At 38.8% G+C, this 22090-nt stretch overlaps 1 protein-coding gene and 1 pseudogene across 13 annotated transcripts; one reads left to right on the top strand and one right to left on the bottom strand.

Moving 5' to 3' along the window:
- Positions 1-4683: 4683 nt before the first annotated feature.
- Positions 4684-6084, bottom strand: LOC131228061 (UBP1-associated protein 2A-like; annotated as a pseudogene).
- A 7618-nt stretch (positions 6085-13702) lies between these two features.
- On the top strand, positions 13703-21715 carry LOC131227169 (ABC transporter C family member 7-like). 13 transcript variants are annotated; one of them, XR_009162086.1, is made up of 8 exons: positions 14125-14259; positions 15562-15899; positions 17722-18016; positions 18123-18360; positions 18446-18644; positions 21006-21092; positions 21169-21242; positions 21325-21715. XR_009162086.1 is itself a non-coding variant. In XM_058222906.1 (7 exons), the coding sequence occupies exons 1-3, from the start codon at positions 13846-13848 to the stop codon at positions 17783-17785; spliced, it is 564 nt and encodes a 187-aa protein (XP_058078889.1). In that variant the 5' UTR covers positions 13705-13845; the 3' UTR covers positions 17786-18016; positions 18123-18360; positions 18446-18644; positions 21006-21242; positions 21325-21715. The 13 variants fall into 13 exon arrangements, 12 of the variants coding, with proteins under 12 accessions (XP_058078900.1, XP_058078899.1, XP_058078897.1 ...); XM_058222906.1 differs by lacking the exon at positions 15562-15899 and adding an exon at positions 16899-16984 and having other exon boundaries at positions 13705-14259; positions 21006-21242; XM_058222907.1 differs by lacking the exons at positions 15562-15899; positions 21006-21092 and adding an exon at positions 16899-16984 and having other exon boundaries at positions 13705-14259.
- Positions 21716-22090: the final 375 nt, after the last annotated feature.

Raw genomic sequence — 22090 nt, forward strand, 5'->3', positions numbered from 1 at the left:
AAACAGAGTTCCCAGCAAAGCAGTAAGCCAAACTCCTTTTGAGTTGTGGAATGAGAGAAAACCAAGTCTCCGATACTACATGTTTGGGGTTGTCTTGCTGAGGCCAAAGTTTATAACCCGCATGAACAGAAGCTTGATCCTAGAACCGTAAGTTGTTTCTTTATTGGATACCCAGAAATATCAAAAGGCTATCGATTCTACTGTCCTTCCCACTCCATCAGGATTGTTGAAACTAGGAATGCCAGATTCATTGACGACGCTGAAAACAGTGGGAGCACGAACATAAAAAATTTTGTATTTAAGGAATAAAGAACTGTGACTCCTGTCATAGTCAATCTAGATCACGTGGACATTAATGATGCAGTCGATTCTGCAAACACTGCAGAGCACCACGTAACCTCATATACAAACCACTGATGAGGAAAATTAAGATCAGACCCAATAAGCTGAACCATTGAGAAGATCTGAAAGATAGAGAAGGCCTGTAAATCGAGACGATTACATCGTATACTTACAGGAGCACGACTTTGACATAGGGGTGGAAAATGATCCTGAATCCTTTACACAAGTTAAACAAAGTACTGATCCTTCTCGTTGGTTTGATGCCATGAAAGATGAGTTGAAATCCATGCAGGACAATAAAGTATGAGATCTTATAGAGTTACCTACTGGAATAAGGCCGATTGGTTCTAAATGAATATTTAAAACCAAATGGGACTCCAAAGGTAATGTCGAATGATATAAAGCCAGACTTGTTGCCAAGGATTTTAAGGAGACTTTCTCACCACTATTTAAGAAAGACTCATTCAGGATCATAATGGCTCTTGTAGCTCATATGGATTTAAAGTTACATCAGATGGATGTAAAGATTGCATTTCTTAATAGGATATATATGAGAATGTATACATGTTGGAGCCCGAAGGTTTTGTAGCTATTGGCTCAGAACATTTGGTTTGCAAACTTAAGAAGTCCATCTATGGGTTGAAACAAGCATCGCGACAGTAGTACCTTAAGTTTCATGAAGTAATTTCCTCATATGGCTTTGTAGAAAACACTGCAGATGAATGCATCTACATTAAAACCAGTGGGAGTAAGTTCATTATGATGATTTTGTATGTTGATGACATTCTGTTGGCTAGCAGTGATACCAGGATGTTGAGCGACACCAAGAAATTCTTATATTAAAGATTTGAAATAAAAGACTTTGGTGAAGCTTCTTATGTCATAGGCATTGAGATTTGCCGTGACAGAACACTTGGACTGCTCAGCCTGTCACAGAGGGCTTATATTACTAAGGTACACGAAAGGTATAGCATGCAAAATTGTACTTCAGGAAAGTCACTCATTATGAAAGGTGACAAATTTGGTCGATTTCAGTGTCCAAAGAATGATTTGGAAAAGAATCGAATGAAGAAATTTTTGTATGCATCAGTAGTAGGGAGCATCATGTATGCTCAAGTCTGTACGCGACCGGACATTGCCTTTGTCACTGGAATGTTGGAAAAATATCTATTTAATCTAGGAATGCAACATTGGATAGCTGCAAAGAAAGTATTACGGTATCTTCAGAGAACGAAAGACTTCAGACTCACATACACAAGATCTGATCAGTTGGAGTTGATCGGATATTCAGATGCAGACTTCGCAGGCTGCGTTGATACTAAGAAGTCTACTTCATGATACATTTCATGATGGTGAGAGGAGCTGTATCGTGGAAAAGCATGAAACAATCTACCACAGCCTCATCCACTATGGAAGCTGAATTTATTGCTTGCCATAAGGCATCTAATCAGGCACTATGGTTACAGAGTTTCTTCTTAGGTTTGCAGGTACTGGAGCATATCCTGAAACCATTGAGAATATTTTGCGATAATTCGGTTGCTATTTCCTTCTCTAGTAACAACAAGCATTCGTCAAGGTCAAGACATATCGACATCAAGTACTTTGTTGTAAAGGAAATGGTTCAGAATCATAAAGTGTTCGTGGAATTCATCAACACTAAGTAGATGATTGCAGATTCGCTCACTAAAGGGCTCCCTATCACGCCATTTCAGGAGCATGTAACATCCATGGGAGTCATTGATCCCACAGATGTTTTCAGTTAGTGGGAGTTGAGCGTATTCTGATTTTCACAGACACTTAGAGATCTCGTTTTATACAGTTTGTTTGGATGATTTTGATATAAAGATTTATTTCTGCTTCTCTATATATATGCGCAAATTTTGAGTAAGTAGAACTGCAGTCGTGTCTCGTTGAAGACATGTAAAAGCTTCAGGACCTCTTAAGGATAGGCACATATCATCATATTAAAGTGTATAATCCTTATACCACATATTTCCTAGTTCCTGATCTATATCGTTAAGATTGAAAGTACTCGTGATCGCGCTTAAACTCACTTCGCTTAAATTAAATGTTGTGATGACTACTGGGTTTCGATACTAACTATTTTGATGAACCAGATTGAATAGCATTACTCATACTGTCCAACTATTTCATTGGTTAACCATTTGGATATTTTCTTAAAAGATCAAAACTTGTTTTCAAAATTATTCTATATGATTATCAATGATGTTGCTCAATGAGGCCCAAGTGGGAGAATGTAAGAACTCTATTTAGTGAGCCTTACTGATCAACGGTCTAGATTGTCATTCAGTTGGACTGGATGATTGAGTAGACCAGTGGGCCCCACTTCATGTGATTCGCTGTGCAATTCTGATTGCGTAGTAGTGCGTACTAGGGCTGGAATGCTATAGCTGTCTTACACAGATAACAATTTGAGTTGCACTAGGATGCTATAATGTGGAGCGTGAGAGAGAGAGAGTTGTGATGGGTTTCAAACTCTCTCTCCACAGATTCTATAAAAGAGAGCTGGGTCCCCGATCCTACATCATGGCAAAATTTCGAGTCCCATCTTGTGAATTGCAGAAAGGGTGTGAAGGAGAGGAAGATCCTAAGCTCTACAGATATTCTGGTATTCTTATCCGGCTTCCATGGTGGCATCTCATCTAGGTACGCTATCTAAACCCCTGATCGCCATGTCCCATGCACAAACAGATCCATGGGCCTATTCCGCATATAGATTAAGTCCCACAGTAACATCATGATATACAATGGATTAGGTACATGCAGTATGTACTTTACGAGCTCAAGCATTTACTACATATTTATAATTAAATTAAGTAATTGTCCTCCAAAACTCGAGTCAAAAAGCCACATCTGACATCACAAGCAACCCTTGAGAACCAGAGCTCTACGTTGCCACAATTGATTCCACACCATTGAACTCCCATGCTTTAAAGACATGGATGCCCAACCCATCATTCCAAAATAACTCCATAGCCATGCGTCTTCTCCCAACAATGAAAGTTATTTATCCGGCAAGGCTTGTTCATAACTTTCTGAAATTTAACACAAGTGGCACCTGATAATTGTTTAATGCACCTCCTTCCACTCCAAAGTGGGGTAAACTGGAAGCATTACCTACTAAGCAGGATTTCTAACAAATAAAATGAACGAAATTAAAAAACCCATAAACCTGGCAGTAAGCACAAATTAAACAATTTGTTAGATTGTAAACCTACCAATGATCAAACAATCTTATAATGGGGTCCTCCTCCTTGAATGAACACATTATGAAACAATACCATTCATTGACCAGGAGATGATGGGACCTTATCATTGATTATGTGGATCATGGGTTTCACCCTTGGAACTGCCTAATGTTATCTCTCTCTCTCTCTATTCTAATTAATTGTCTTTTTTAAATGAGTTCTCCGGTATTTCTTCCACCGCATCACCATCCTTACATGCAAAAGAATTCACAGCCTAAGGGTCTATTTCATAGACACCAAAAAAAAAAAAATGAGTTCTTCTCATTTTAGTTAACCATAAAATGTTTAGAGATAATGTTTCTTTTTAGCAAGGATTAAAAGTAATCCTGATAACCAACAATCATAATCTCTAATACGTGTTATAACTAAAATGACATGGCTCATTTTTAGGTGTCTACCAGCATATAATGCATTCAGTAGGTCGATGCAAGCATATGTGTAAGAAACCAAACTGAATACAAAGAAAAAATGGAGTTGTGACGACATGATATGCTGGCAGTAGACATTGTAAAGAAGTGCTAAAAGTTCTCGGCAGGGGATTGGGCTTTAAGTTTACATCATTTGTAGAAGCAATACAGCTATCTTTTGGAAGACTACCAAGTCAATATAAACGTCATTCTAAAAGTTCGAACACAAATATTCACTAATTTATACTACGGCTGCATGTGGATGCTAAAGTGAATCAAATTGGTTAATGAGGAAGAAATGAGAAACACTGCTTCCCTGAAAATTGTAGTTACATTCGTTTCATTTCCAACTTGAAAACAATGTAACTGCAGTTCAGAGCTCGGTCTCTTAATACGAATGCAGAAGAAAGAAATTATAGGTTGGTTATTTCCACCCTACTCGACTAATATTGCAATTCAATTCAATAGTGCATCCAAACGCACCTAAGATACGGGGGCGAGGGGGGAGGGTGGTGTTGAAAGATACCCAAGATACGTAATTGACACACTTCCAACTAGTAATCATAGTAACAGTGAAAATCACAAATGGGATCAAGATTACCTGTTTTTATCTAGCGTTCAAGATAAGACGGAGGAAAGCTTCCAATCAATCCAATACCAGATTGACCGAACTGTGCACTCTGGTATGCACCAAATCCTTGTAAAGCTGCCTGCGACCTGTAATTCCCAATAACACTCGGGCTAATGCTATTGATCCCTGACTGTCCACTAAGTCCCATGGCACCCAATTCGACCCCATAAAGAGAAGAGGGCCCGCTGCTCCAATTCATAGTAGGCGACAGCCCACTACCTGCTGCAGATGACAACCCCACACCCAATGCTGGATTCTGACCCACAAGACCTGCTACTGCCGGATTCAAATTCTGACCTAACATCCCTGCATTTAAACCCAACAAAGCTGTCGAATTGTAGGCTAGCGCAAGATCGTTCGGCTGCAGTATTCCCGCCCCCGGTTTGGGCCCCACCGACTTATTGATTGTTGGGGCCTTCTCGATTACCCACTGGCGACTCAACTGGAACCCTTCAAACACCTTAATTGGCTCCTCCAACGCCTTCCTACACTCTTTTGCAGTCTTATAGGTGAAGATTGCAAACCCCCCTCCACATCCCACTGGGCCGCCCTCAATCTCGCCATACCTCTCGAAGAACGCCCGGAGCCGTTCTAGGTCGACATTGGGAGGTACATTCCGGATGAAGATCTTCCGCCCCGCCGTCGACTTACTAGACCCCCTCGCTTGCCCCCTGGGGACAGGCTCGAACGACGCAAGCTAGCAGGAAATCACCCGCCCGCCAACCTTCTTCTACGGCTGCTCCAACGCCTTGTGGGACCCAGCACGGGTCTTGAGCAGCACGAACCCATAACCCTTAGATTTACCAGTGACCTTGTCGGACACAACATTGCAATCTTCAATCGGACCGTAGATCTTGAATGCCGACAGGAGCATGTCGTTGGTGGCATCCCATCCGAGGCCATGGATGAAGAGCTTGCGGTGGACCGGATCGGATTCTACGGCCAAGATGAGGCGAGACGCGATCGAACGGTTCTTGAGAGCAACTGCCTTGAGGATGTCGATGAGTCGGTCCTTGCCGAAGAGCTGGAGGAGATTGCGAATCGTATCGCGTTTAGATGACTCGTCTTGCGATTCGGATTCTTCCGAATCGGAATCTTCTTCGGCTTCGGATGAATCTCCTCGCTTCTGTTCTTCTTCTTCTTCTTCTTTGACCTCTTCAGAATTAGACTCTGAGGATTCCTCTTGTTGTTGTTCTTCTTCTTCTTGGGAAGATTTGTCTTCTATGACTATTAGTTTTTGCTCGGGTTTCCTCTTTTTGGCCATTGCTAGGGTTTTTTTAGGGTTTCAGAAGACTTGTAGGGCAGAAGCAAGGAGGGCGAAGGGGATATAATTGGAAGAACTTTGATACTCTGGCGAAGCGTGTGATTGATACATAGCTACTAAGACATTGCATACGTGGCATGCAGGACACTTAGGACCTCATGGTAAGGGCTGCACCATCTTGGGTGAGGCTGGGCCGCACCTAATCCGCTCCCCACGAGTGGATTAGGTGTTACTACCCTTGTGGTGGGGCCCACCTTGACGATGTGTTGTATATCCACGCCATCCATCCGTTTCTCAACCTATGGATGTGGTCCACCTGATGAGTGGACCAGCCTAGAGTTTGTAACAGATCATGCTGGTATATAGCTCCATCTTATCCATTCATTTGGATGGGTAGATCATGGAATGGGCCTCACCCCAACATCTCACCCAAAGATGATCCTAGCCATCAGATTGAAGATTTGCAAATGGATAATCACATCCAATGTTTTATATTTAGTGTGGCCGTATCAAATGCATCCAAACAAGGCCTAAGATAGAACACATGTACATGTGAACTAAGGCATACCAAGTCTCGGTTAGGTTGGGCTAGAATAACTTAAGCCCAAGCCCATGAAAATTGATCATGCCAGCCATGCCAATCCAAGCACAACCCAACCACTATTAGGCTAGACTAGCCCATTGCCACCAGTAAGCCGACTATCAATAAGGACTTGAAATGACTTGAGCTCAGATGTTGGACCCTCTGACTAAGTTAGATTTCAATTAGTTGAGCCCAATAGATTGAAGGTCCTAATGAAAACTGCTTATAGGCCCACTAGATGGGATTTGCTCAAAGTGCCCATGACTTGGCTCTTTTTGTTTGATGTTTTGCATATGGTATTTACATATCATTCATATCATTAGTGGGTTTATGTTGGCTTATTAGACTCTTCAATTTACATTAGTTTTTCATATTCTAACTATATTAACAACACCCTATTTTAAAACTTATTAATCACTTTCACATCTTCTATTGAGTTTTATGTTTATTTTGATGCAGATTATGCAGGAAATGTTATAGACCAAACCTTTAAAGTGGTTTTTGTATTTTTATCTATGATTTTTTTATATCTTAGAAAAGCAAGAAATATATTATGTTTATCTACTCTAGTGGAAAAGAGAAATATCGTGCTTTTGCATATACTGCCTTTAAAATCATATGGCCTTTATGGTTATTGGAAAGTATGGAGTTCTTATTAATATGCACGATGAATATGTATTTCATGAAGGGGAAGCATAGATCGATTGTTTCTTTGTTATACATCATTTTTTTTCTTCTAGAGAACTGATGTAGAACATGACACAAGTATACTCTTAGCATGGTTAGGACAAAAGAAGGTTGATCGTAAATTAACCGTAATTTTTTATTCGGATATCGTTACGGGGCGTACAACCTATCAATCTTTACTGAAACGGGCCATCCGAGCTTACAACTCAAAAACAAATTTTTAGGAAAAAAACAAAATTTTTATTTTTTTTCTCCTCATGGGCCTCACTTCACATGGGTTCCGCTTCACACGAGCCACGCGCCGGGCCGCCTCACGCGGGCCGCCCATGATGCAGGATAATTAATCACTTGCTCTAAAAGCTCGAACTATTAGAGTACGGCGAATTAATCCCTTTATCTCATAGCTCAGGCCCCGCATCCCATGGGTTATGACCTCGACCGAACCCCCCTTGTGGGCTCATGGGCCCCAAATCACATGGGCTGCTCACCCCGAGTGTGTCCCCGCATCCCATGGGCTACCCCACTTAAGCCCGATGTGAAAATGCCCCTGCATTACCAGTCATACAAACTAACTATGCTTTCTCTTTACATATATCATTCACATGCCGTAATTGTACATAGCTATGATCATATAGCTCGATACATGTCTCATACATGTGTGTGCGACATAAACCCAAACTTTTTAATTATAATAAGATACATAAAATTTGGTGTTTGTGTGCCCTGAAAAGCCCATGTGATGATCATATCAATCCAATTAAAGACCTTGTTTGTAGATCATAATAATCATAGGTCATATGTGAACATGTTATTATTGTTATAACCAATTGCAAATGTAATTATACATGTATATTTGTTAAGGGAAAGAGTTTCTCATATCAATTTTGGAAAGTTGTGTTGGAAAACAACAATCATTGATCTCTATACCTATTATATGGCCACCTAACAGTTTTAGGATAAAGTGGTGGTTATTCTAATGCCGTTATCCTACTTAAGGGAACCAATGATGAATAGAAGGGAAGGTTTCTACCATTAGGTTTGACGACTCTACATTACATAAGAGTATTAAGTGTCCATAGATATATGATCTTGTTATTAAAACCATTAGAAACTCATGTCAAAGGATCATTTGAAGTCGCATTTGATGACTCAAGCCCAATCTAGATTCACTTGTATATGTACTTGCTTTGACTAATCCAAAGACCCAATGATATAAGTAGTTCAATTTTATAATTTAATGTGCTTTAGCCTGCTTGATTCATACGTAAGTGTTGTTGTGCCTTTGAATTAAAATATGGTTGAGGTTTATACAATGCAATAAGTAATTTGCTTGTTAATTAGGAATATTATTATGGATGACATCTGGTAAATCAGACCATCCATCAAGCAATTTTGCTTGTTAATTAGGAATATTATTATGGATGAGATCCGGTAAATCAAACCATCCATCAAGCAATTTTGCTTGTTAATTAGGAATATTATTATGGATGAGATCCGGTAAATCAAACCATCCATCAAGCAATTTTGCTTGTTAATTAGGAATATTATTATGGATGAGATTCGGTAAATCAGACCATCCATCAAGTAATTTTGCTTGTTAATTAAGAATATTATTATGGATGAGATCCGGTAAATTAAACCATCCATTAAGCAATTTTGCTTGTTAATTAGGAATATTATTATGGATGAGATCCGGTAAATCAAACCATCCATCAAGCAATTTTGCTTGTTAATTAGGAATATTATTATGGATGAGATCCGGTAAATCAGACCATCCATCAAGTAATTTTGCTTGTTAATTAGGAATATTATTATGGATGAGATCCGGTAAATCAGACCATCCATCAAGCAATTTTTCATTGACGCCAACACTTGAAAGGTTTTAAATGCAAATATCTTTTACTGTTGATATTTTATTTTAACCATTAAAAAGTTTTAGTCACACTCGATGATAATTTTGATGGTTAAGATCTCATGGTCCACTACTTATATTTGCATGGGCATTGGATTAAAGGTAGATTACCATAATAAGTGAAGGGATTAGGAAATTTTGAGTACATAGTTACATAAGATTACAGGCTTTAAATGTAATAAGATAATACTATAAAATGTTACAGCAACACTGGTATTTCTCCCTAAAATCCTATCTCTTCTTTATAAATAGATACTATACCAAAGCCAAAGGGATAACGACCGCCTTTTAGAATCAAATGACCAGAGAGGGCACCGGGTCATCTTATAAAGGGTAACGGACTCGTCGTTCTCCATCTAGGGCTGTCAATGGGTTGGGCCAGCCTGACTTGCTTCGGGCCTGGCCCACCTTGGGATGGGCTTAGACTGGATTATCAAGCCCAAAGCCAAGTTCGGGCTCATACTTTTAGCCTATTTTCATTTGGGTCAGGCATGGACTTATCCATCCAAAAGCCCAATAGCCCAACCCAGCGTGATATTTTTTCAACACTAAAAATACCTCATATTTCAAAAGCCTTTCCATGAGTGAAAAAAAAAAACCTCCCTGCCTGCCTCGGAAATTGGACCTGAGTTCAATTAATTTTCATAGGATGGCGTCAGTTTTGACGTGATAAAGTTCCGGGGGCTTTATCACGATGCATGTGTTATATCCAGACCATATAATCATTTTACAAGATCATTTTAGAGCACGAGCCCAAAAATGAGGTGGATGCAAAGTTCAAGTAGACCACACCTCGGAAAGCAATGGGGGAATGAACGAGTACCATTGAAAACTTCTTAAGGGCCATAAAAGTTTTAAAATAAGTTGATATTTGTGTTTTCACTTTAGGTCCATGTGACCATATGAACAAGTTGGATGGTAAATAAATACCATTGTGCACTCAAGGAAGGTTTCACCGGTGGAAACCATTGTCTTTGCAGGTAGGATAGTAAGTTATATACATGAATGAGCATAGACATTTGAGAGGCTCCAATTAAAAGCAGTGCAATATGCAACGTAGGCTATATATATATATATGAGGGAAAAGGTACTATGCGTTCGACCTCACAATAAGCTCCCGTGAGGTCGAGCTGTGTGGGCCCCACTGTGATGCGTTTCGACCATCAACACCGTGCATTTGATGGGTCCCCTTTAAATTATGGGATATGCCAAAAATCAGCCGTATACGGAACTCAGGTGGGCCATACCATCTAAAATCATGTGAAGACACCGTTAAAATATATAAAAGCACTTGGTGGGGCCCACCTGAGTTTTGAATGCTGCTGAAACTTGGTCTGAACCCTCATCCAAGTGGGACACACATAATGGATGGGCTGGATTTGCAAACCACATCTTGGTGGGCCCAAAAAATGATTATGAATGTTTTAATGGTGTACGGCCCCTCCCCACTTCTGTATGTGGTGTGGCTCACATAAGTCACGGATTGACTTGATTTTTGAGACCTATACCCACGATGGAATGGTGCATCTAACTGATGGGGTAGATGTTCGAAACGCATCACGGTGGGGCCCACACAGCTCGACCTCATGGGACGGACTCGTGAGGTTGAGCGCATGGTACCTTTTCCCATATATATATATATATATATATATATATATATATATATATATATATAATTCAATCGGAATTGTCTTCTGTTTTTTGTTTTTTTTAAAAAAATATTTGAAACTTAAAAAATATTACAATACAATTAAAACTGAAAATTGAATTAAAATTATATTACGTTACAATAAAAAAATAATATTTACAACAATATGTTAAAAATAATTTTGAATACATTAAAAAATAAAAAGTCCTCCATGTAATTTACTGCCTATCACAATTGATCAATATCCTATGCTTTTAGGCCTAAATTTAGACAAATTAAATTGATCAATATCATCCAAACATAAGTCAAAAAAGCCAAAAGGTGACATTCCATTAGGAAAAAAGTCAAGTGATTGTATGGAGAGGAATTTGTATTTTTAACCTACAATAGCATGTAGGCTTGTATGGAGAAGAGTTTGTATTTTTAACATACAATAGCATGCGCTTGCGCCAGTGATGATCTCACTGCCTGGCATCCTCCTGCATCTTAATTCCCCGACTTGAAAAGATGCGCCAATGATGATCTCACTGCTTGGCATCCTCCTGCATCTTAATTCCCCAACTTGAAAAGATGCGAGCCAGAATAACTTTCCAATCTCATGGTTGGATTGCGTAAGGCATGTTAGCAGCATTCAAAATCTGCATCTCCTTTTGTCTATGTGCACGAGATCCATGTCGTTCATCATGTGGCCCTACCACTACAAGAAAGTAGGCCTTTAGCCTCAATTTTTTAGCCTCGGTTCAAAAAAAGAGGAGAAATGTGCTTTTTAGCCTCGGTTCAAAAAAATGAGGCGAAATATGTTTTTTAGCCTCAGTTGTAAAGGAATTGAGGTTAGAAGTTCATTTTTTACCTCGGTTGGTGAGAAACTAAGGTTAAAAGTCTGCCTTTTAGCCTCAGTTGCATAGGAACCGAGGTGAAAGGTGTACTTTTTAGCCTCAGTTGCATAGGAACCGAGGCCAAAAGTTTACATGTTAGCCTCAGTTGCATAGGAACCGAGGCCAAAAGTCTACATGTTAGCCTCAGTTGCATAGGAACCGAGGCGAAAGGTCTACTTTTTAGCCCCAATTGCATAGGAACTGAGGCCAAAAGTCTACATTTTAGCCTCAATTGCATGGGAATCGAGGCGAAAGATCTATTTTTTAGCCTCAGTTGCATAAGAACTGAGACGAAAAGTCAACTTTTTAGCATTAGTTGCATAGGAACTGAGGCGAAAAGTCTACATTTTAGCCTCAGTTGCATAGGAACCGAGGCGAAAGGTCTACTTTTTAGCCCCAGTTGTATAGGAATCGAAGCGAAAAGTCTACTTTTTAGCCTTGGTTGCATAGGAACCGAGGCCAAAAGTGTACATTTTAGCCTCAGTTGCATAGGAACCAAGGCAAAAGGTCTACTTTTTAGCCTCAGTTGCATAGGAACCGAGGCAAAAAGTCTCCATTTTAGCCTCAGTTGCGTAGGAACATACTTTTTAGCCTCAGTTGCATAGGAACCGAGGCAAAAAGTCTACTTTTTAGCCTAGGAACCGAGGCGAAAGGTCTACTTTTTAGCTTCAGTTACATAAGAACGAAAGCAAAATGTCTACTTTTTAGCCTCATTTGCATAAGAACTTTTTAGCTTCAGTTACATAAGAATGGAGGCAAAATGTCTACTTTTTAGCCTCATTTGCATAGGCACTGAGGCTAAAAGTCTACTTTCTAGCCTAATTTGCATTGAACCGAGGTTAAAAATTTATTATTTATTTATTAATATGGACTTTCTCTTTTGTTTTACAAACATCTTCTAAAGCATAACAAGATATGAAATATTAGTATCATTGTTGTGGGGCTCATTGCTTAGTGATCAACTGTGTTGATTTAATGGGACCTGATTTTTGGGCCCCACCTGATGGAATGTCCTTGAGCCCGTTAGTTAAGATACATTGGTGCGATGCATGTCATGATTTTCTGTTTAAACATTTTTTAGAATCGAAATCACTACGCCTGGGCTCAGAAGTTTCGGGCCACCATGAAAATGCTAGTCTTGGCTATGCCTATATTTTGAGCTGGACCAGCGGCCGTTCATTCGTCTTGATGGTGTGGGCGACCAATGACTTTTACCTCCACACTTTATCTTTGATTTTTATTTTTGGAGGGGCATCCCCAATCCAATTTTAATGGCCGATGTTCATTCAACACTGTTTCCAGTAATGTGGTCCACTTGAGATTAGGATATACCTAACTTTTGGTCTCATAGCATAAAATGATCTATAAAAATAGATGGACGGCATGGATGAAACACATACATCATGGGGGGCCCACAGAGCACCCACCACCAGAAAATTGGCAGGTGGGAGGGGACACGGATTAGCTACTGAGACGTTGAACAGCGAGAGTTGCTACAGAAGTGACCTCACCAAGTTCTGTGGGCCCCACCATGATGTACATGTTATATCCACACCATACATCCATTTGGAGAGATCATTCTAGAGCATGATGCAAAGAATTTGGCAGATCCAACGCTAGAGTGGACCCCACCATAGAAAACAGTGGAGAGTGACGCCTACCATTGAAACCTTCCTAAGGTCTGCCATGATATTTATTTGAAATCCAACCTATTTATGTGTTAACGCAGACATGAAAGAAGGAAAACACACATATCAGCTTGATCGAAAGCTTCTCTGGCCCTTTGAAGTTTTTAACGGTGGGCGTCACTCTCCCCACTATTTTCTGTGGTGGGGTTCACTCGAGGTTTGGATCTGACTCATTCTTTCCATCATGCTCTAAAATGATCTCTCCAAATGGATGAACGGCCTGGATATAATACCTACATCACGGTGGGGCCCACAGAAGTTGGTGACGTCGCTACTCGACCTGTTAGTAGCTAATCCGCGGCTACCCCACCCTATATATTTGAAATCCCCGATTTCATTTCTCAGCATCGATCGAAGTTGAGAGCTCTCTCTCTCTCTCTCACTTCGTGAAACTCCATCTCTAGCTTTTCTCACTATACCTCAATTCATCCCCACCGAATCGTCTCTCTTCCTAAGATCTTTGCCTTCCGTTCGGAACATCTCTCTCGATCGAGGTAAGTATCGTTAAAATCGGTGATCGGACGCTCCGAATCGAGGACATGGAGAAATCGGAGGCCGAATTGCGGATCTGTATCGAGAAGCCGCGGCAGAACGTTGAGGAGCGGGATGAGATGATCGGGTTCATGTCGAGGAAGGCGGATGATGAGGAGGATGCGAAGGAAGCAGAGATCTGTGGGCACGGATCGAAGAGCAGGGCCACGTTTGGCAGGAATGTGGAAGAAGGCGGCGATTTAGGGGATTATTGCACGTATTTTTCGAGGATTGGGAGAATTAGGGTTTCGCAGGGGTTGGATCCGGTCCCTGAGGCTTCTTTCATAGAGAGGATTATGGAAAGGAATGCTGCTGAAGCGGACGGGATGGCAGTTCTTTACGGCCAGAGGAATGACTATGGGAGGGATTTCTTGCCATCAGCTTCTGTTGCTTGGATGGAACGGTCGAGTGAATGGCAGCAGGTTTGTGCTTCTTCTTCTTTCTCTTTCTCAGTTTCAGGAGCGTGTATAACAGAGAGAGAGAGAGAGAGAGAGAGAGAGAGAGAGAGAGAGAGAGAGAGAGAGAGAGAGAGAGAGATTCAAACTGAAATCAGAGAAGGGAAATCCTGTTGTAGAAACCCTCCTGAAAGTTCAGATGATCTTCTGCTCATTACAGAGCTAAAATATTTCTTTACAGATTATCAAACTGCTCTTTCTTTCCAAGTATCTAGTAGTTGCTTTTCTTTATTTCTTTATTCCCCTTTTAAAAAAAATAATATTTTTGGGATATCTAGATGGTAGGGTTCCTTAAAGATAAGTAGAAATAATTTTGGCTCTGCTTTTTTTTTTTTTTTTTTCCTGCAATATCTTCATCCTGTTTATTCCCAACCTCCAAGCCTACTTCCAGCATGGAAAAACAATAGAGAAGAAGAAAACAGATTGTGTGGTCAGTTGAAGTAGCTCAAGATTCCAGATTTTGTTCCTGTTATTTAATAAATCGGCGAGAATCCTGAACTTCATGGAAGACCAGTGTCTAAGTCATCCTCTGAAAAGCGCAAAGCAAATACACTTAGATACATGCACTTAGATACAACAGCTCCACTAGATATTGAAAGCATAACAGTGAACTTGTATGGATGATGATGAACTTTTAGGTTTCTTCGCAGTTCCTAGAAAGGGCCTGAAGAAATTTATAATTTACTTCTTCTGTGTGAATGTTGTGAGACTCCATTTGTGAGTGTTTTCCTACATGTATGCATGTGTGTATCTGTGTATTTATGTGTGTGTCTCTTCTCAATGTTCTTTTGTATAGAGTTTTTTGGTGTTTTCAATTGAGATGTTTATTTTGATTTGGCAACACCTCTCTATGTTGTGATGGAATGGGGCCTGTCTCTCATCATTTGGATTTGACTGGACAGTGATAAGATTTACTCTAGTTATTGGTGTTTCATGATCAGTTGCTTTCCATTTGTACAACTGCTCTCAATTTTTCATTCTAATTATCAAAATGAGAAATGTTTGTTGTATATTGAAATAAAAATCTGAGCCTTTATTTGAGGTGTGGAAATAAAAATCTGAGCCATAATTTGAGGTGTGAGTTTTTAATCTGGGTAGAGCCTCATGGAAAGTGCACTATTGCATTTGCTTTAGCATGGTCATCTCCAAAAGTAAAAATTTTGAAGGAAAATGCATACATTTTCTTTTTTATTTCATTTGAGTAAGTTTTGCTTCTTATCATACTTGTACTAAGCTTTTAACTATGATTGTTTCCCTTTGATAAATTAGATTATTTGCAAATACTGTGCCGAGTGAGAAGGATCCTCTGCTTGGAGAGAATTTGGAGAAAAATGTGGCTTTAAAGCAGGATGCAGCCCACGGTAGCATTTCAAATCCCAACTGTATATTTGGAGTGGATCCACGTCAAGCCTCATTTGTTTCAGTGAAGAAAAACCCATGTTTCTTTCTAAGAAATGGAGAAATCTTCTTTGCAGGTGTAATGCTTGCACAAAATTCTTTGTCCAAAAGGGCCATTTTTAGGTCTTCCATTTAATTAGTATTGAGAGTTTGCGGAGTTTTAGATCACAAGGATTTGAAATCAGTGTTGATATTACTTCAGATTACAGGTAATGCACTTACATCTTTTTGAAATTTTTGTATCTGGTGCTATTTATTAGGGTTTTATAGGGTGGGCGTCATATTAGTAGCTTAGGATGCTTATTAGTGTGAAGGTGTTGAATCTGCTGGTTTTGCATTGGTCTGATGTTAGATATTATACCTGGGGGCTTGGCATAGCCCAATGTTTGATAGGCTTGACAGTTGACGACAAGCCAAACCAAACCTACCATTTTATTATTATTATTATTATTATTTTTTGCAAAGTCTAATCTATACTTCAATCAAAATCTACAAAAGATGTGAATAGATAAAGGTATTTGACCAACATTTCAGCAATAAAATTCCTCTTCTTTTTTCTTTTTTCTTTTTTTTTTTCAAAACAGCAGCATGATTTATTTTTTGCGCATATCTTTCAAGATAGCAATGAGAAAATGCAACTTTTGCAACCCAACAATGTAAAACGTGGAATCTGTAAGCAATGAACCTAGGGATATGGTGGGGATGAGTAGAGGGAGAGGATGCCAAATGATATAACTTTTATCTTGTAGGGTTTATATTGAGAAATAGTAGAGCCTGGTTTAGTAGTCCTCTCAAATGGTAGTCTGAAAGATCCATAGTCCCGCTCGCTGCTGAAATAGGGTACACATTGGATCCCAGCACTTTTCAGAGTTGTGCCTTGCTTCCCACCAATAGGGTGCCTTAGTCCTCTTGGGCTATATGATTTAAGAGGAATATGGTCCTTTGTTCTCTTGTAGAGTAGAATTATGTGTTTAGAACCTTTTTTTTTTTTTTTTTCAAATCTTCTATGTAGAGATTGTTCAATGCTGATTTTCTATCACTATGTAATATTTCTAGCAAATACAATCTTGTTGATGCCAGTGCTTTTCATGAATTCATGAGATTTCCCTGTTCACCGTTGTGGTTTTCTGGTTGCCTCCTTGATTATATCCTTTCAGATTGCATTAGGCACATCAGATTGTTTTTTCATTGGCATTTGGTCCATGCAGGAGTCCTTTGACTCATCGAAACCAGTCACATCTGCCGATGTACAACAGATTTTTGAAAACCTTGCCAAGAAGCGCCAACGGACAGAGTAAGTATTTCCAGGATCTTTTCTTACAAGTCCTATAAATACTTTAAATGTATTTGCTGTTAGTGTTTCTTAGATCATGTGGGGCTTGAAGACAATTAGAATATATGTGTAACAGTAGACTTAAGCCTAACTAGGATTTGACGTAGTAGATTCACTATTTTGAGTTATGGTATTTCATCCAATGATGTTATTATGAAAAATCTATAAAACGTGCGTGCCTTTTCCTATTTCACTGTTGTGACACCAATGGATGTACAAGACAAGGCTGCTGTTACTGCTCTCAACAGCAGAGTTTTCAGACTGTCTTAAAGCAAAAGAAGCCTGGGCCTAACACCTGATTAGTGTGATGTAGAGAGAACCCTGAAGCCTGGTCTTAAATCCTGACTGGTATGATGTAGAGATAAAAGCCTGATTGGTGTGACGTAGAGCAAATGGCTTTATAGCCTTATAAAAGTTCATGAAGTCTCCTTAAAAGGAAAGAAGCCCAATCTTAAGGCCTATGCTCTTACTTAGATATATAATTTCCTAAACTCGCTCAACTTGCAATGAAGAAAGCATCTGAATTAGGCAAAGATTTTCTGGCAGTCACCATGTCATGGGAATATTGTAATACTGGTCTGTTATTAAAAATTTAGTTGCTTGCATTTTTTTTACCACTTGGCCATAAAATGGTAATGGAATAGAAGTTCATGTGCTTAGAATATTATATTCACTGTGCATGATGGTTTTCTGTGCAGATACTGGAGACAAATGAACACCAACAGACCAAAGGAAACAAAAAATGTAGCTCCCATTCAGTGAGAAAATGGTCCATTTTTTAGATGGTTAGGATAGTCCAATCAAAGCAATTTTTGGTTGGCAGAGTTTGTAGGGTGCCTGGTTTGGAGAGTGATGGGCTTGCTTCATAGAGTTCCATGAGTGCCAATCAAAATGATGCAGGACAATTAACCACAAGACCCAATTATGTTTGAAGGGATTGTGCGAAGCAACCTTGACCCTCTTGAAGAGTATACAGATGAACAGATTTGGGAGGTGTGTTTGTTTTACCGTCTGCATTGCTAAAAATATTTACATTTTCTTTTATCCATGGATCCCAGTACGCAGCGATTTGCTAATGTGCAATTCTTTCCTATTTTAGGCTCTAGATCGGTGCCAACTAGGGGACACAGTTAGGCAGCTGGTATGTCTGGGACGAGTGATATTGAAGAGAAGAAAGGTCTTAGTACTCGATGAAGCAACCGCTTCAGTCAATACTGCAACTGACAGCCTAATTCAGCAAACATTAAGGCAACAGTTTTCGGGCCGTACAGTCATCACAATAGCACATAGGATAACATCCGTTCTCAATGGCGACATGGTCTTGCTTCTTGATAATGGTTAGCAACTTAACAATCCAGCTTTCTTCTTCCATCTTTATATTCTTTTCAAAGCACTTGATTTTTTTTCCCCCTTCCTGAACAGGCCTTATTGTAGAATATGACTCTCCGATGGAACTGTTGGAAAACAAATCATCTTCATTCGCCAGACTCGTTGTGGAGTATACTGTAAGGTAAAGCTCAAGTTTTGAAAATTTAACAAATCTATAAACAGCTGGCAACAGTCAGGCAGTCAGGCTGGCTTTAGTTGATATACAACCAGATTGATTATGACGATCATGGATGTGAGTCCGTGACATCATCTATTTTGTGCTGTAAATACATAAGCAACTTTCTTTGCTATTTAACTGAAGGTTTAGAATACCGTTTTTTGCATCTATGGTTACATTTACTAAATGGTATCAACCTGACAAACCACTGATTTGTCCCCTTCAGTGATTGATAAAAATCATCTAGTCGGTCAACCACTTCTTGGATGGCTCTATCAGCAATCATCCGATCCATCACTGATTTTTTTTAAGTTATTAAAGTTTGGAGTGGAACTATGGTTCCCAACAGAAATGTCACAGGGTTGGGTAGCAATAGGAAAGAAAAATGAATTCATCTTGTACCATGCAATGATGTGTTCAAAAGTTAAAACTCAAAGTGTGATGTGTACTTCTGCTGCTGCTGGTTCAAACTTCATCATCAGCACCATCATCTTCTCATTTTTCTTCCCCTTCTTTTTTAAGAAGTGAGTAACCTACCATGATGGCAACTGCCCCATCTGTGTTAAGATCTTTACCATGGAAATTTGACTGTGACTATGCCTATGTATGTGAGCCAAGGTGTCCCGTATCGGTATCGGTTGGCGTAACGGTGACCTCCAAAACCGATACGGATACGGGGGCGTAACGGTGATACGGGGGCGTAACGGCCCGTAACGGCGCAAATTTTTTTTTTGGTCAAAAAAATATGAAAAAATATGGATTAAATCCTGAATATTCTAAGCATTCCAAATATGCATTCATTTATAAATTGGAACATGTTTATGGTGGTGTAACGGTCCACTCTTTAGTGAGAAGTTGTATCGGACTGTCTGATGAATTTATGAACCAGATAACCTGAATTTGACTACAAAATTCATATATTTAATTTTCTAACTATCTACTATCAATGATAGATATATTGGAATGAATGTAATATGAAAATATCTTACATTTAGGTGTTTGCAATTATTTTTGAGGGCCAAAATTCATGCGTAAATAGAAAAAAAATATAAAATGGCACCCCAAATATGTAAAATGCACATTAACATGTTCTACTATGATTAACACATCATATGGCATCATTAAAACAGCAAAAGAATCATTAAAAAATGATTTTTCGAATTTTCAAAAAAAGGGCCGAAATATATGCGTAAATAGAAAAAAATAAAAAAATATATAAAATGGCACCCCAAATATGTAAAATGCACATTAACATGTTCTACTATGATTAACACATCATATGGCATCATTAAAACAGCAAAAGAATCATTAAAAAATGATTTTTCGAATTTTCAAAAAAAGGGCCGAAATAAATGCGTAAATAGAAAAAAAATATAAAATGGCACCCCAAATCTGTAAAATGCATATTAACATGTTCTACTATGATTAACACATCATATGGCATCATTAAAACAGCAAAAGAATCATTAAAAAATGATTTTTCGAATTTTCAAAAAAAGGGCCAAAATAAATGCGTAAATAGAAAAAAATATTAAAAATATATAAAATGGAACCCCAAATCTGTAAAATGCACATTAACATGTTCTACTATGATTAACACATCATATGACATCATTAAAACAGCAAAAGAATCATTTAAAAATGGTTTTTCGAATTTTCAAAAAAAGGGCCAAAATAAATGCGTAAATAGAAAAAAATATTAAAAAAATATAAAATGGCACCCCAAATCTGTAAAATGCACATTAACATGTTCTACTATGATTAATACATCAAATGGCATGATTAAAACAACAAAACAACCATTAAAAACTGATTTTTCGAATTTTAAAAAAAGGGGCCAAAATTCATGCGTAAATAGAAAAAAATATTAAAAAATTATTAAATGGCACCCCAAATCTGTAAAATGCACATTAACATGTTCTACTATGATTAACACATCATATGACATGATTAAAACAGCAAAATATATTAAAAAAAGTATAAATACCTATTTTTGACGAATTTCTGAAAAATGGCCCACCGAGCTTTGATTCAAAAAAATCTATAATATAATGTGTTTTTCTATCAAATACTTAGCTAAGGTTGGTCGAAATTAGTAGTAGAAGGAGTTAGAAACAGTTTGGAAGCAAGAGGTTTCAAAAAAGCAGCAAAAACAGAGCTAAAAAAAAGAAAAAAAAAAAAGTTACCGTTTCGGGCCCGTTACGGGCCCGTAACGGCCCGTTACGCCCGTATTGGTCCCGTATCGGCCGATACGGGTACAAAAAATCGAATCGGCCGTTTCGGCCCCGAAACGGGTAACGGTTCGCACCGTTACTGTTACGTATCGGCCGATACGTAACCGATTTGGCATTCCATGATGTGAGCATGAAAAATAGCTTCCTGTGGTTTTCAATTATATTGATGACCTATGTGTAATAGAGAAACACATTCATGCAGGTTCTGGGGCATAGCTGCTATCACATTCTAGCAGCCGGTTTGAATGGTTACATGGCAACTGTAACCAACCTGAAAAATCCATCTCATGTAGTTTTTCTATTTGTATTCTGATTTTAAGAAGTTCTGAGCATGGTCGTAACTGCCAATTTTATTTATACTTTAGGTATATCGACATGATGATAATAACATGGAAAACATGGGAATTCATGGATTGTTGGCTCTATTGAAGGCTTTTGGGTAAGTAGTTTCGGACCTTTTCTGTGCTGTTTTCTTGCTCATCTATGAAAAATGAAATAAATAATTGAGTTTCCTTATTCAGATACACTGTAGAAGTCCTGGAGATGCTGTTGTTGCCCATGGCAAAAGATGGTACTGAGGCTCTTGGCTCAATGGGAAATGATCCTCCTTTGGCTGTGATGTCCAACAGAGAGAAACTTACATTTGACTATTTCAAGCAGATGTTTGCTCAGGTTACAAACCCACCGATTGATCCGATCCGAGAGAAAATAGTCATGTGGAAGGGGACCTTACTGAAACAGTTCATATGGAAGGCTATGTGGCAGTTTGTTTGTTTTGAAAACTTTAAATAGACCATTAATTGTTTTGTTGATATTGTGCTGATTGTTGTCTTGATGGATGTTAAATGGGTGAAACATGCACAGGTTCAATCATTGTTTGATTATAATATTGTTAGCTTTTGTTGATAGAAACTAGATTTAGCCACGGTTATTGATAAATGTTGTTAAAAATTGAATTTAGCCTCAGTTGATGCCAACAAAGGCTAAATCTATCTTTAGTCTCAGTTTTGCCTCAGTTACCTAAACTGAGACAACAACTCCCGTGGCTAAAAGGCTTTAGCCTCGGTTGTTGATAACTAAGGTTAAAAATAAATTTAGCTTCGGTTGGAGGCAATTGAGGCTAAATTTGGATTTAGTATCAGTTGGAAACAATGGAGGCTAAAATTTTGATTTAGCCTCATTTCGAGAAAACTGAAGCTAAAAAGGTTCTTTTAGCTTCGCTTGAAGAACTGAGGCTATAAAAGTCATTTTAGTCTCGGTTGCTAAAATTGAGGCTAAAAGCCTTTA

The sequence above is a fragment of the Magnolia sinica genome, chromosome 15, assembly GCF_029962835.1.
Source record: "Magnolia sinica isolate HGM2019 chromosome 15, MsV1, whole genome shotgun sequence".
Taxonomy (NCBI): domain Eukaryota; kingdom Viridiplantae; phylum Streptophyta; class Magnoliopsida; order Magnoliales; family Magnoliaceae; genus Magnolia; species Magnolia sinica.

What these genes read in the sequence shown, in the direction of transcription:
- LOC131227169 (XM_058222905.1), top strand. Translation starts at nt 17,948, where the DNA reads ATGTTTGAAGGGATTGTGCGAAGCAACCTTGACCCTCTTGAAGAGTAT. An exon ending in CAGATGAACAGATTTGGGAG is followed by an intron (nt 18,017 to 18,122) that starts GTGTGTTTGTTT and finishes TTCCTATTTTAG; the next exon opens with GCTCTAGATCGGTGCCAACT. An exon ending in GCTCTATTGAAGGCTTTTGG is followed by an intron (nt 21,243 to 21,324) that starts GTAAGTAGTTTC and finishes TTCCTTATTCAG; the next exon opens with ATACACTGTAGAAGTCCTGG.